Source organism: Geotrypetes seraphini, chromosome 10, assembly GCF_902459505.1.
Source record: "Geotrypetes seraphini chromosome 10, aGeoSer1.1, whole genome shotgun sequence".
Lineage (NCBI taxonomy): Eukaryota > Metazoa > Chordata > Amphibia > Gymnophiona > Dermophiidae > Geotrypetes > Geotrypetes seraphini.
Window position 1 is genome coordinate 34127094 of NC_047093.1, and position 16455 is coordinate 34143548.

The window sequence follows — 16455 nt, forward strand, 5'->3', positions numbered from 1 at the left end:
GAGGATATTTCAGATGAGAACTCACCTCCCTCTCGTATTATCCCCTCTTTGGATTGCTTTTTTTTTATATTGATGGATTTCTAACCCCCTACCCTCTTGTTCAAGTAAATCATGTTAGTCTCTTGTCCCTTTTTAGTGCTGTACTTGTTTAAAGTTTTATTATGTAAAACCGCCTAGAAGTATGATAGGCAGTATATTAAATTTTTAAGAAACTTGAAACTAGGTAGAATTCTATCTACCTTTCTAGACAGACTGGATAGGCCATTCTGGTCTTTATCAGCAATCATGTAAGATTTGGTTCACCATATTTAGTGTAGAATCAATTTACTCAAAACCTATAATGAAATAGATGTTAATATTTATTTATTATTTATTTATTTATTTAAAAAATTTGTAGACCCCTTACATCTAAGCGGTTTCCATAAAAACATACATAGTATTCAAACAAATAACATATCATGACCATTACATCAAAAATTAACCTCTCACTTTTCTAAACTAGTAATATCATCACAAAGTCAGGTCATTCCCTCCTTGTCTTTCACATACAATCAAATGGCTCTTGCTATAACCATAACATTGGAACAACGCATGTCAAAAACAATATCGAAATCCTGTTTCTCATTTTCTTTCCATTTCACGTGATCTTATTCCTCCCAACTTGATGAAATTAGGTCAAATTCCTCCCATCATATATCACAAATAATTATTCACAGGATCCAAAATAAGTACCTTACTGTCTGCGATTTCTTTATTTTTTATTTATCTGGGTCTTGTTTTCTTTTTCACCTTTTTTTATTGGGGGTGGGGGGGAGGTAGCAAAGCAATGTTTTTCCTCCTTTTGGTCCAGCTCTATTGGAACCGGCCTGTACTAGGGCCATAGTGCCATGATCTTTCTTTTGAAACCATTTGGATATTTCCCCTTTAACCCAGACGTTATTATGGTAACTCTTTGGTAGGGGGCCACAGTCCACAGCTCCCAGTCTGAAATCTAGTATGTGGTTTTCTTGAATCTAGGCAGTAGGTGTGACTATCATATAGAAACTGATGGCTTATGCCCCTGGTTTTCAGTGAGCTGTAAATACTATCTTCATGGAATCCCTAGCTGGCTGAAGAAGTACAAGCAGAACTTAGGAGCCAGCAAATTTCCCACTTAGTCACTGGTCCATCCCATATATATAATGAATGTGTGTGTATCAGAATATTTGTTCCTGCATTTTTAGCAGCATGAGACAGATTTTAGAAGAACCGAGTTTGGAGAGGTTTCCAACTAAGATGAAGTGCTATTTTAAAGTGTACTTAATATAGGTTTCTCACATTTTTTGTTTTTCAAAGGAGTCGTTCTGCATACCCTCAGTCCTTGCCCACAGGAGAAAGAGTTTAGCAGTCCATTACTTGCATCTGAAAACATTAGTAAGCATAATAGCTCTTTCTAGGCTAGAATAATGTGGTATTTAAAATCTTGAAAATGTACAACACTTGTAGTTTCATTACAAAGTTATTTTCAAATCTTCCACAACCTATGTGAGTAATTGTCTAGGATGCCTACTTTTTTTTAGAGGAAAAGTAGTTCCCTGGAAAAATATAATGGACATTCCAATGACAAACTTGGAGAGAAAAAAAAAATATTTTCCAGCCAAACTCAAATCAGTTACCTAGGAAATGTCAGAAATAGTTGGAAAAATTACATCAGAAGCCCCTCCAGATATTTGCAAGCACACCACTATCGGAAAAATGTTGTGCTGCATCAAAATTAATTTAAAATCCTCATTTTATACTCCCCTTCCAGACTTTTTAATGCTATAGTAGTAGTAGTAATATATTTATGTACTTTTATATACTTCAGGATTGTTTAATGTGTTATATTTATCATTTTTAGCTCTGTTGTAATTATTTTCTATATTTCTCTATGTTATATTTACATAGTAACATAGGAATATAGTAGATGATGGCAGATAAAGACCCAAATGGTCCATCCAGTCTGCCCAACTTGATTCAATTTACATTTTTTAATTTTTTCTTCTTAGCTATTTCTGGGCAAGAATCCAAAGCTCTACCCGGTACTGTGAGTTTCAAGTTTCAAGTTGCTTGGGTTCCTATTGCCGAAATCTCTGTTAAAATCTACTCCAGCCCATCTACACCCTCCCAGCCAAATGCTAATCAGCAGGCCAGAAGGGGATATTCAGCTGCACTTAACCAAGCAGTGCTGCTGAATATCTCTTTTGACCACTGCAGCACTGTCCAATTAATGCTAGAGTGATCTATCCATGGAGTCAGGGTAAACCTGGGATATGCAGACTCTAATGATACCTAACCAGGCAGATAGGACTGCACATAAAGCAGCCTATCTTTTCCCAGTTAGGTATGCAGATACTGGCATTGAATATCAGCCAACACCTGTATCTATCACTGATCCAGGTATTCAGTGTTCGTGCTTGAATATGGCCTACATTAAATATCTGGGTCTAATTCAGCTTCAGCTCTCAGCATCTTTAAAATCAGGTGAACACAGAAGGCTGAGTATCTTAGATGCTTGCATATTTTTTCAATGTTGGTTTTATTTAATTGACGTGAGTATTTTTGTCTTGGATTCAGTGATTATTTCTTATCTTTACAGGCATATGAAAGACGGTTTCCCACTTGCCCGCTAATTCCAATGTTTGTGGCCAGTGACATTGTGAATGAATTCATGAGCGAGGATGAGGCTATTTACATTGTTGAAAGGCGCTGTAAATTGGATGTAGATGCCCCAAGATTATTGAAGAAGGTAACTAATAAAAGCAGATTACTAACATTGGAGGCATGTCTAGAAACATGAAGAAAAGATTTTGATATTAGGTGTAGAGAGATTTTATAGTATATTTTTTTAACTTTTATAGAGTGCCAAAATCATTTACGCATCCTTTTACTAAAGTGTGATAAGTTTTGTTTTGTTTTTTGGGAGGGGTGGTGGATTTTTTTGGCCCATATGGCACCTTAACTGCAACACTTAAGCCTAAAGCTTGTGTGGTAAGTGTTAGGGACATGTCCAGCATTTTCCCTGTATTTAGCAAACTGGGAAGACACTTAGAGCTAGATTCACTAAGGACACCGATCGTGTCCCTGACCAGTTAGTGACCTCTTTGCAACCAATTTTCCTTCGATCCGATTCACTAACCTCTGTGCCGATCATCCCCCGATCTGATCCACGCATGCAAATGAGGGGAAATGGCATGTAAAGTAGACAGGCAGCAATTCACTAACAAAAAACTGGAACACCAACTGGGCTGGCCAATCAAGAAACAAGCGACTGCTGGGGACCAGTCCTTTCTGACTGCATCTCCTGTTCTCTCCTGCTGTCTGCCCCAAATCTCCTGCTCTCTGCCCTGATCGCTGCCCTGCTCTGTATAGTGTACCTTTATTTATGATCTAATCACTCTGCTCTCCACATATCAGAACATCAAGCAGCCTCCGCACAAGGGAACAGGACCAAACACAAGAGAGCTACAGTCAGACACTGCAGATGGTCTGCGGATGCATCGGGATTGCTGGAGAGCGATCCTTGTGGTTGGTTGGGAGCGTAATTCCAATAACCCTCATGTGCATGAGGGCGATTTGTGAATCAGCCCCCCAGCCACGGATTAGATTGAATCGCTCACGGATTGGATCCAATCAATGGCCTTACTGAATCTAGCCCTTAATGGAGGGGCCTAGGTAGACAGTGCAGGTTTATCTGTGTTATCTGCCTAAGCATGTAACATGATCTCATCACAGATGAGCAACTACATAAATGCCAACAGCAGTTCAACCCAACCCAACTCCCCCTCTTCCACCCAATGGCATAGTAAGAGGGGACAGTCTTCCTAATGGCACGGCACCCCTCCACCTCCTCCCTCTCCCCCATTGCTACACACACCCCTTGCCTTCCCTCGTACCTTTTTTACTTCCCCGGCAGGAGGTTGCTGCCTGCTGCCCACATCGGCACTCTCTCTAATGGTGACTTCTGGGACTTGTGCCCAGGAAGTGACATCAAAGGGCGAGCCGACACTGACGTGGGCATGTTGCTCATGCCAGAGAAGTTAAAAAGGGAAGGGGGCGTGCATACAGCAGGAGGGAGAGGGGTGCCACTCACCCTTACTATGCCTCCGCCCCCAACCTCCAGATCTTATCAACCAGTCATCTAGTGGAATGGGAAGGCTGACCGCTCCCCCAGTGGAAGTACCACAAGACTACTGCTAGAGCAGGGGTCTCAAAGTCCCTCCTTGAGGGCCGCAATCCAGTCGGGTTTTCAGGATTTCCCCAATGAATATGCATGAGATCTATGTGCATGCACTGCTTTCAATGCATATTCATTGGGGAAATTCTAAAAACCCAACTGGATTGCGGCTCTCAAGGAGGGACTTTGAGATCCCTGTGCTAGAGCATTCCACGCCCATCTTAATTCACTAAATGACCAGGGACATCCCTAGTTAAGTCCACAGGGCTAGAGGATGGGTGGAAGAGGCCAAAAGGGTTGGGTTGGAGTCAAGTGGAGGGGGGGTGGTAGTGGAATTGTAATTTGTGGCATCAGAGCAAAGTGAGCTCAGATTGGGGGTGTTTCTTTTGGAGGACCAGATCTGGTAATGGTTTTTCTGTCGAGGGGAGTTCAAGGTCCTCCCCTGTAGGGCTGTGGCTGCACTGCTGGTAACACAGCTTCATTTAACATGACCTTTTGAGATATTGGTAAGTACCTGTGCTACCAACAGTCATGAAAGTGATCATAAGTAACCTATGTGCTAGCTATCACTGGTGGCCATGCCTCTTCTCAGCCCCTTTCTGCGTAGCTGTTCTAATCAACTTATTGGAGCTTAATTAAAAGGCTCTGTAAAATCTCCCATGGTGTTTAACAAACCATTTTCAAAAATGTTATTTTATAGAGCAGTTTCAAGGGAGAGTCCATTAAAAAAAAAGTTTGTAGAAGGAGACACTTTTCTGTTCATTCCTTTCCCTGTGTAAGAGGCATGTTTCTTAAATGAAGTCAAGGTGCTCAATAGATCATCTAGTTTGGTCATTGATTCTGAGAGAGATACTAACATCAAAGCACTCGTGACTAATTAGAAGGGACTTTCAGTAACATCACTTATCTGAGGACAAACAGGCAGTATATTCTCACATGTGGGTGACGTCATCTACTGAACCCAGCACAGATAGTCAAAAAATGTACTGTCACATTAAATCTTTAAGACCACCCATACTGCATGCATGTTGGTGCCTTCCCACCCAACATTGGCACGCGGGATCATCAGTTTTCTGTGCTGAGAAACTGTTCTTAGAGTTTCTCTAAACGCATCAAACTTGTACTTTTTTGTGCCGCCTTGTTTCAAATTTTTCCTTCATTTTAGTCATATTTTTGTATTTAAATTCTTTTTCTACCATTTGGTTTAAAAATTTTGGTGGTATTTTTTTTTTGTTTGTTTTGGGTTTTTTTTACCAACTTTTTGTTTTGGATCTTTGGGCACTTTTCAGCCTCTTTTCAAGCTGAGAGCGAAAACATTTTTCCAGGTTACCATCTTCTTGACCTCATGTTGGCGGTTTTTCCATCAATGTCCAAAGCTCCTAATGGCTTCAAATGGTGTACTCTGTGCCACAGGACCATTTCAGGTACAGACCCACATAACTGGTGTGTCCAGTGCCTAGGTTCTGACCACTGAGACATATCTTGCACGCTCTGCTCTCAGTTGCAGAAAAGGTCACTTAAAGCTAGGAAGTTGCAATATGAGAAACTTTTCAGGTCAACTTTGTGTACATCTACTATGGCTGGAGAGACTGCTCTACTTCGAACCAGTTCAGCATCGACACAGTCATGGACAGCATCAGTGACCTGTTCCACCTCTTCATCATCAGTGATACCTTCCTTGGGGGAACCTTTGAAGAAAACTAATATGCATAAATACATTTCCCCCTCCAAGCATGCATTGGCATAGTCTCAGGCATCTTCTCTGTCGATACACTCTAAATGTCGACGCATTGATGCCAGATCACCATCACTACAGTTGGTGTCTACTCTGAGGTGTGCCTCAACATCAAGGTTCCCAAAACCTCGACATCAAATGCAGCCTGTGCCTACTGTACCCTTGTCAACATCTGTACCAGCGCTAACTGTGCAGGAGCAGAGAGAGCTGTTGCAGAGAGAGCTAGCTGGGATACTGCAGATGCACTCAGTGCAGATACCTGCTTCAGCTCCCCCAGTCTCAGCCCATTCCGAGCAACTACCAAAGGCTTCATCAACGGACCAATCTCAGACATGAAACCGTTGAGGATCTCGAACAATAAAACATGCCTCAACTTCCAGAGATCACAGTTCTTTGTTACGTTCTCGACACGCCTTTCGATGTTCGCATTAATGCTCTCCTCAACATTCATCTCTACACTCCCCGACACTTGCCTCAACATTCTCAAACTGCATGACCTGACATCAAAGCTTATGATTCAAACTTGTGTCATTGCTCTTCTTCTGATTATTCTGACTTATCTGCAGAGGAGTCCCATGGCATACCTTCAGATCCTTGTCCTCCACCTCCTCGTAGAAGGTCCTCATCAGAAAGTCTGTCATTCACTAAATTTATCAGACAGATGGGGCAAGAACGCAATAAATATGGAAACAGAACTTCATGCAGAAGCTATCCAAATCTGGTCCTGGGCAATCCCTCACAACATATTTTTATAAGCAGTTTACCTAGTGTGGAAGCAAAACATCTTATGGACAAACTGAGCAGACTCTTACAACCTCAAGAATGGTCACGCAACTCATTCATATTGCGTCAGATATTCTCACATTGAAGAACCGCAGAAATGGACCTTTTTGCATCCCCCTACAACCATAAGCTTCCAACCTTCTGATCTAGAAATCTAGAATGTACACTCCAGATCGTCTGAGGTCGTGCCTTCTTGCTTGACTGGGGGGAGGGGTAAGTATTTTTTTTGTTTTTTGTTTTTTTTTTATGCTTTCTCTCCAGTTCCTCTAGTTGGCAGGACTCTACTTAAACTTCACCAAGAACAGGCCACCATGATTCTCATAGCACCTCGGTGACTACATCAACCGTGGTTCCCTTTTCTGTTACAACTCAGCTTAAAGGGACCCATCACACTTCAGATCTCTCCAACATTGCTTACACAGAGCAAGGGTTGGCTCCTTCATTCCAGTCTTCACTCATTTAGCTCTCACAACATGGTATCTCTCTCCCACCGACTAGATGCTTCCACACTATCTGCACCAGTGTCAGCTATCATTGAGGCTTCTAGAAAACCTTCCATAGGTGGGCTCACTTCACAGTTTGGTGTAATCTCCACTCACTAGACTCGATCACTTGTCCTCTTACATCTGTTCTAGATTATCTCCTGCACCTTTCTAACTCTGGTCTCAAAACTACTTCAGTCAGAGTTCATCTCGTTGCTATTAGTGCTTTTCATACCCCACTAGACAAGAAACCGTTATCTGTATATCCTTTAGTTTCCAGAATCATGAAAGGTCTTTACCATACCTAACCACTTCTCAAGCCTCCACCTGTATGCCTTGGATCTTCATGTTGTACTTTCCACTCTAATGAAGTCCCTCTTTGAGTCACTTTCGATGTCATCTCTCAAGTACCTTACTTGGAAAGTAGTCTTCCTCATCTCTCTTAGTTTGCATGCCAAGTCATTGAGCTTTCAAGCACTAGTATCTGATCCATCCTATACAACATTCTACCACAACAGGGAGTTCTTCATGCTCAACCAAAGTTCCTACTGAAAGTTATCCTAGAATTTCATTTGAACCAGTCTATAGTCCTCCCTGCCTTATTTCCCAAACCACATTCCCACCCTGGTGAAGCAGCACTCCATATGTTGGACTGTAAATGTGCTCTTACTTATTACTTGGATTGAACCAAACCTCACATAACTTCCACTCAGCTGTTCCTGCTCTTTGATCCAAACAAACTTGGAGCTCCTGTCACCAAGAGAACCATCTGCACAAGGCTAGCAGACTGTATCTCATTTTGCTATGCTTGGACTGGGCTGACGCTTCAAGACCATGTCATTGCACATAAAGATCAAGCAATGATTTTAGTAGCTCATCCATGTTCCACTCCCATTGGGAACATCTGTAAAGCAGGCACCAGGTCCTCCATTCATACCTTCACATCCCACTATTGTTTTAGAGAATCATTCCAGATGGGATAGTCAGTTCGGACAAGCAGTTCTACAAATTTATTCTCCACTCAGATGCCAACTTCCCTCCAACCCAATTGGTTTTGCCAGGCTCAAGGTAGTTATCAATAACTCTCTTCTCAGATTCATGATCCTGGCAGCTAGGGAGGCCCATATGTAAGAATATACTGTCTGCTTGTCCTCAGATAAAGTATAGTTACTCACCTGTAGCAGCTATTATCCAAGGACAGCAGATAGATATTCTCACAACCTTCCCTCCTTACTGAACTGAAGGCTCTGCAAGCTGATGTTGGGCGGGAAGACTCTAGCACACACGTGGTCCTAAAGATTTAAAATAGTAGTACACTTTTTGACTGTGCTGGGTTCCGTGGATGACATCACCCACAAATGAGAATATCTGCCTGCTGTCCTTGGATAACACCTGCTACAGGTGAGTAACTATGCTTTATCTCCTCTTTTGCTTCTGCACTATAGTTGAATTACGTCCTTTCACATTTTTAGGGTGGGTAATTCATCAGTTTTGGCACCCTAAAAATTTACAAGAAAACCATTTGTATCACAAGGCTTGTAAAATGGATAAGCTCACTTGGCATGTAAACTTACATTTTTGAATGTTTGCTTTAAAGTTGTTAGAATCCTGCGCTATTTTAGTGTTAGCATTGGCACTTGGGTAAATCTGATCAGTGAATACTTTTTGAAATATTTAGATAATACGTTTAGCTCTTTTAGGTCTTTTTCCTGAGACAGTAAACAATAAAAAAAAGCCTTAGTATATTAGCTCTTTGAAACTTACTTATGGAATCAAAATTGATAGGATTAATTTATCAGATTGCAGGAGTAGATTTTGTTTACTTCATCCAGAAGAATTCCTTGAACAGACGAGAACGGACTTTACATATAGATGCTCGTAATGACACCTTCTCAAACAGGGTTGTTATCACTGAGCACTGCTGCTATTCGGTGAGTATTACTAATTATGTCATATTTTATACCATCTTTTCATTTAATTTTTATATTTGTATGTAAAGAATCTACTTGTTTACTTTGGGACATCTGCCTTTAGCTTGTTATAGCAAGGTTTTTATTGTAATCACACTTTCTTCCTTGCTCTTTTGGTGCTAGAATCTGATATTTTGAGCTGTCATTTGCAGCTACCTGTGATTTTTTTTCCTTTCCATCTCACTTAGCTCTTGTTACTGGAGTGACCGATCTTGGTCAGGCACCATAGGCTTCCATTGTGGTTCTTATGATACGCTATTGTGAGATAACTGAGAATGCCCCTAGGGCCATGAATTCTGCCTCTGCAATGTGCCCAGATGGCCTAAGAAATGAAAGACTTGACCCAGGATTCACCTACAACCTCTGCTGACCCAGTAGTACATCATTTATAATTTTAATATGCTCATCTGCAGATTTCTGGGAGTAGCCTTTTTAGAAAAACAAGTTAGAAATGATATCTTATGCACTGATTGAATAACATATTAAAGAATTATTAAAAATAATTTTAGATTGTAATTGTATGTTAAGGCAGGACTAGTCTCTTGTGGTTTTGTTTTTAATGATCAATGCCATGCTAAACTAATGGGCTCAATTCCCCCATTTATTTTACAAAAGGCTCTGCTGTATATGATGCCTTTTGTAAAATAGGTATAAGAATGTATAGAAGTACACAGTATAGCCGTATTGTCATTTGTGCCCACTGACATAGGGTCTCATAATCTGTTTGAGCACTTCTGGTGTTTCAAAATCAAAACATATTTATATAAAAAGAGGGCATTTGAAACCTAGGTACTTCAGAAATATGAATGTAGCCATCTCCAAACAAGTCTTCGTTACCCATTATGTTCAGAATTTCCTCTCAAGTAGAAGAGACTGAATAGTATTTTGTTTATGAAGGTAAAGAGAGTCACAAGGATATAAAATTATTTGGCACTCGGAATCCAGCATAGCAACACAAAAACTTAAAAACTCACACATGTTCTGTAAAATATTGATTGCTGCTCATGTTCAGAACACCTGTTTGCCATTTAAGGGGGAAGTTATCAACACAGGCTACCTTTAAAGATGGGTTATTGTACCTCAGGTCGTGCTATTTTAGCACAGGGTCCCACTGTATGCAATGAGAACCTGTGCTCAAATAGCACAACTTGTGGTAAAATAGCCCAACTTAATGGTAGCCTGTGAAGAGCACAAAAGACACCAGAAAGAATGTCATCGAGAGGTCAAGAAAGCAAAGAGAGAATATGAAGAAAGACTGGCAGGAGAAGCAAGAAACTTCAAACCCTTCTTCAGGTATGTGAAAGGGAAACAACCAGCCAGAGAGGAAGTGGGACCACTGGACGACGGAGACAGGAAAGGAGCGATAAAGGAGGAAAAAGAGATAGCTGACAGGTTAAACAAATTCTTCTCGTCAGTCTTCACCCGAGGTGATTATAAATGGAGAACACGATGAAAGGCTGGTACAACTAAAGGTAAGCAAAGAGGATGTCCTCAGACAGATAGACAGACTAAAGAGCGACAAATCACCAGGCCCGGACGGCATCCACCCAAGGGTACTAAAAGAACTGAGAAACGAAATAGCAGAGACACTTCGCCAAATATGTAACCTCTCCCTAAAACCTGGGGAGATCCCAGAGGACTGGAAAATAGCAAATGTCACGCCCATCTTTAAGAAGGGATCAAGGGGTGACCCGGGAAACTACAGGCCTGTGAGTTTGACCTCGGTTCCAGGGAAGATGATGGAAGCAATGGTAAAGGACACAATCTGCGAACACATAGAAAACAATGGACAGCTGAAGGCGAGCCAGCATGGCTTCTGCAAGAGAAGGTCATGCCTCACGAACTTGCTGTACTTCTTTGAGGGAATAAACAGCCAGATGGATAAGGGGGAATCCATAGACATCATTTACCTTGACTTCCAAAAAGCCTTCGACAAGGTACCTCACGAACGGCTACTTAAAAAGCTGTGGAACCACGGGGTGCAAGGGGATATCTACCGATGGATCAAACACTGGTTGGCAGGCAGGAAACAGAGGGTTGGAGTAAAAGGCCAATACTCAGACTGGCAATGGGTCACGAGCGGAGTTCCACAGGGGTCGGTACTGGGACCTCTACTGTTCAATAGATTTATTAATGATCTGGAGGCAGGGACAAAATGTGAGGTTATCAAATTTGCAGATGACACCAAACTCTGCAGCAGGGTTAGAAACACGGAAGACTGTGAAGACCTGCAAAGGGACCTAACGAGACTGGAAGACTGGGCAAAAAAGTGGCAAATGAGTTTTAACGTAGAGAAATGCAAGGTCATGCATGTAGGGAAAAAGAACCCGATGTTCAGCTACAAAATGGGGGGAACACTTCTAGGGGTGAGTAACCATGAAAGGGACCTGGGGGTGATGGTCGACACATCACTGAAACCATCGGCGCAATGTGCGACAGCCTTAAAGAAAGCAAACAGAATGCTGGGCATCATCAAAAAGGGTATCACAACCAGGACGAAGGAAGTCATCATGCCGCTGTATCGCGCAATGGTGCGCCCGCACCTGGAGTACTGTGTTCAATACTGGTCGCCGTACCTCAAGAAGGACATGGCGATACTCGAGGGAGTGCAGAGGAGGGCGACTAAACTGATAAAAGGTATGGAAAATTTTTCATACGCTGACAAGTTAAAAATGCTGGGGCTGTTCTCCCTGGAGAAGAGGAGACTTAGAGGGGACATGATAGAAACCTTCAAAATCCTTAAGGGCATAGAGAAAGTGAACAAGGACAGATTCTTCAAACTGTGGGGAGCCACAAGCACTAGGGGTCACTCGGAGAAATTGAAAGGGGACAGGTTTAGAACAAATGCTAGGAAGTTCTTTTTTACCCAGAGGGTGGTGGACACATGGAACGCGCTTCCGGAGAATGTGATAGGCCAGAACACTGTACAGGGGTTCAAGGAGGGGTTGGATATGTTCCTGGAGGATAAGGGGATAGAGGGGTACAGATATAACTTGAGGTAGGTTATAGAAGTTGTCAGAAACCACTTCACAGGTCGCGGACCTGATGGGCCGCCGCGGGAGCGGACCGCTGGGCGAGGTGGACCTCGGTCTGACCCAATGGAAGCAACTTCTTATGTTCTTATGTTCTCCTCCCAAAGAATTGTGCTGAAAGAGGTAAACAAGGTTTGTAGGAGTATGTTGTACAACAGTGTATCACAAACTGTGTGCCTCCTGAGATTTCAGGTGTGCTACGGCACACTGGGGAGGATGAGAGGTGCCGGCTTACTGCCTCGTGGTGAGAAGCATGTCTTGTAGGCAATTAGCCGGCACTGGCACCCCCCACTGCCATCTCAGGGTCCGTCTGGAGGGCCTTTGCACATGTGCAGACATTGTCATGATGACATTACACATGTGCATAACACAATCTACTGATAACGATTCCAGACTACAAAACGTTCAGAAAAGAAATAAAGACTCTACTTTTCAAGAATTTCCTGAAATTGACTTAAGCACCTCCCCATTTCCCCAAAGCAACTTGATCTACTCTTTATCTCCCCTGGAAATTGCTAGATATCGTCTTTTGTAATCTGCCTTGAACCGCAAGGTAAAGTAATCATCTGAACCGCAAGGTAAATGTAATGTAATCATCACAGTGACGTCCACACACTTCTGGATGCCTCAAACTGCGACCACTACGTTTAGTGTGCCACAGCTCAAGAAAGTTTGCGGGACATTGTACAGCATATTTAGGAACAGGAGCGTAGCTTAACAGAGCTGAGTGAATGTGATATTTTGACATGGGTTACAGTGAAATAGTTCCATGCTTATTTTCTAGCAAGCTCACAAACAGATGCAGCTACCTCCACTATTGCAGCTTTCATCCTTCACATATAAAAAAATCCATTATCCAAGCCACACAGTACCACCACATCTAAAATAGTCTCCAAGAATACTGCTTCATCCCTTAAAACACCCAAAGAAAACTTACTACACTATAAGAACAAGAAAACCATAGACAGGATCCCCTTGATAGTGACATACAATCCAGAGCTGGAAAAACTAAGAAATTATAAGAGATCTACAACCATTACTCTAGGAAGATAAATTACTAAAAGAAATATTCCCAGCTCCACCTGTGCTGGCCTTCCGTCAGCTATCTAATTTGAAACAAAAATTGGTAAAAAGCAAGCTCCCCACACAAACCCATGAAGAAGAGAATGGCACACAACCTTGTGGTGTGACAAACTGCATGCACATCTCAAAGGATCCCACAGTCACTCATATGGCAAAAACATTCAGCATAAAGGGATCCTTCACATGTTCATCTTTTAATGTAGTATAAGTGCAAAGAGGCATGTTACATTGGTGAAACAAGCTAAATGCTAAAGACCAGAATCATCCTACAAAGATGCCAAATTAAGAATTGCAATACCAAACAGGATGTCACCTCTGTCGGACAACACTTTGGAAAAACTGACCACTGCACCAATGATTTTATGGTGAGAATACTAAAAGGGAACTTTAAGACAATCCAAGAACATAAAACCTTTAAAATCAAAATGAATCCAACTGTGCTTGGTAATTTGGTTAAATTCTTATTTTTTTTCCTTAAAATCCAACTTCCCTTGGAAGTGATTGATCTCCTCCCTCTCTGATGTGGACTTTATTCATTAGTTTGGTATATTATATTACTTATTTATCTTTATTAGATTATTATATTTCCTTTCAAGTGATGTATTTTGAACTTGTAAAAGAATATATATATATATATATATATATATGTATGTATGTATGAAATCAAAATGAGATACGGTAATTTGACACCTACCAGACAGGACTAAACAGAGATCTGGGCTTTCTTTCCCACTATAGAGACATTTAAAACTGCTCTTCCACCTTTCTGTCTCCTGCCCTCCCTTCCTCCCTATCCCTGAAATACTTTCATGCTTTCCATATACTGATATTTGTCAACATTTGCTTATTTCTGATCTGAAGAAGAAGGGTTACCTTCAAAAGCTCATCATAAAATGCATTGAGTTAGTCCAATAAAGAAGATATCACCTTATTTCCTTTGGGGGTTTTTTGTTTTTGGTTTTATTTCTTTATATTACTCTACAACATTTGGATGGTAACTAAATGAAATAGTGAATGTGTTGCCTCTCCCCTCTTGGCAGGTTCACCCTGATAATGAAGACTGGACGTGCTTTGAACAGTCTGCAAGTCTGGATATCAAATCCTTCTTTGGCTTTGAAAGCACAGTAGAGAAGATTGCGATGAAGCAATATACCAGCAACATTAAAAAGGTTAAATGAGAGAAGATCCACATCTGAGGATATATATAATCTTACTTTGAGGCACAGATTTATGAGAGAGCTAGTTCTGTGATTTTCAAAACAAGTCTACTTGCTATTTATTGAAATAAATTTTGAAACTTAATACAGTCAAGCCCAAATAGAAATCAGAACGCTAAGCAGCTAAGATATATACTGTATATAAAGGGCTAATGGGGGAATCCATTGATGCATTTCTTTAGTGTGAAAGTCTTTAAAAAGCATAGGAAAATCTGTAGTTCATAGGGCCCCTTTATGCTTCGAAGCCCATTCAGTTCCTGTGGGCTTCAGTGCATTTGCCACGGGAGAATCACCACCATGGCTTTGTAAAAGGAGCCCATATTTCTTATAAAAGGCTTTGCACCGTTGTGTGTTTTTCACATTATGCTGTCTAAAATATACAATTCAAAATACATCAAAATAAAAGTTTGTTTTACTGATCTACAAAACTTTTTTTTATAATTTCATTGTAAAACTTATAGAAATATTCAAAAAGTAACAAGAAAGGCACTGTATGTTAAAGGAGAATCCTCTATAGATCACCTAAAGCTAGGCACTGGGATAATGCATACTTAGGGCTCCTTTTACAAAGGCGCGTTAGGGGTTTAACGTGCGTAATAGCGCGCGCTAAACCACTGGACATGCTAGCCACTACCGCCTCCTCTTGAGCAGGCGGTAGTTTTTCGGCTAGCGCAGGGGTAGCACATGATTAAATGTCGTACGCGCTAAAGCCGCTAACGCGGCCTCGTAAAAGGAGCCCTTAGTGTGAATCCTATGTTAGCAATTGCGTGTGCATTGAATATAAAGTGTTATAAAGTACCAACTTAAGTCCACAGTTAACATGCCTAACTGCAGATGAAAGCACTTATGGTTATTTTTATTTGATGGTACTGCCTTTACAGATATCAAAACAGTATACATTGAATAGTAATCAGGTACTCAAGCATTTTTATCTGTCCTGGCTGACTCACAATCTATTACTAGGCCATTTCTCTTACAATAGCTCAGTGGCTAACGTGAATGTTCACACATAACTTTTTGTATTCTATAACTTGTGTTGACATGTCCCAACCCACATGTGTCCTTCTCAGGTCTCATCCCCCCCCCCTTTTTTTTTTGCATTTTTGTGCTTGGATTTTGCATGCACAGTTTATAGAATACTGAGGGCTAGATGCATTAAACACGGTCACCAAGACCATGCGAGTTGCTGTTGGCATACAGAGGGAGGAGCCTAAGACCCTGATTGGCTTGACTAAGCCAATCAGAGCATCAGTTGGATGGCTGTTTTTAATATTAATACCCTCATTTGCATGCCAAAATCAGTGAATGAGCGATCGCACAGAAAACCACCTGATGAGCCAATTTGTTCATTGGGTTGGCAAATGTGCAGCGGCGGCAAAAAGGGCAAACAGAATGCTAGGAATGATAAAGAAGGGGATCATGAACAGATCAGAGAAGGTTATCATGCCGCTGTACCGGGCCATGGTGCGCCCTCACCTAGAGCACTGGTCGCGGTACATGGAGAAGGACACGGTACTACTCGAAAGAGTCCAGAGAAGAGCGACTAAGATGGTTAAGGGATTGGAGGAGCTGCCTTACAGTGAAAGAGAAACTGGGCCTTTTCTCCTTCGAACAGAGGAGATTGAGGGGGACATGATGGATACATTCAAGGTACTGAAAGGGATAGACTTAGTAGATAAGGGCAGGTTGTTCACCCTCTCCAAGGTAGGGAGAACGAGAGGGCACTCTCTAAAATTGAAAGGGGAGAGATTCCGTATAAATGTAAGGAAGTTCTTCTTCACCCAGAGAGTGGTAGAAAACTGGAACGCTCTTCTGGAGTCTGTCATAGGGGAAAACACCCTCCAGGGATTCAAATAGGGGAAAACATCCTCCAGGGATTCAAAACAAAGTTAGACAAGTTCCTGCTGAACAAGAACGTATCCTGATAGGGCTAGTCTCAGTCAGGGCACTGGTCTTTT

At 41.6% G+C, this 16455-nt stretch overlaps 1 protein-coding gene across 4 annotated transcripts in view; it reads left to right on the top strand.

The window, feature by feature from the left end:
• Positions 1 to 16455, top strand: part of SEC14L1 (SEC14 like lipid binding 1) — a 128449-nt gene that overhangs the window by 62074 nt on the left and 49920 nt on the right. For all 4 annotated transcript variants that reach the window (XM_033960773.1, XM_033960771.1, XM_033960772.1 and 1 more), the window contains 3 exons: positions 2618 to 2767; positions 8995 to 9126; positions 14321 to 14449. In XM_033960773.1, coding sequence (XP_033816664.1) covers positions 2618 to 2767; positions 8995 to 9126; positions 14321 to 14449 — 411 coding nt within the window. The remainder of the gene's footprint in view (positions 1 to 2617; positions 2768 to 8994; positions 9127 to 14320; positions 14450 to 16455) is intronic.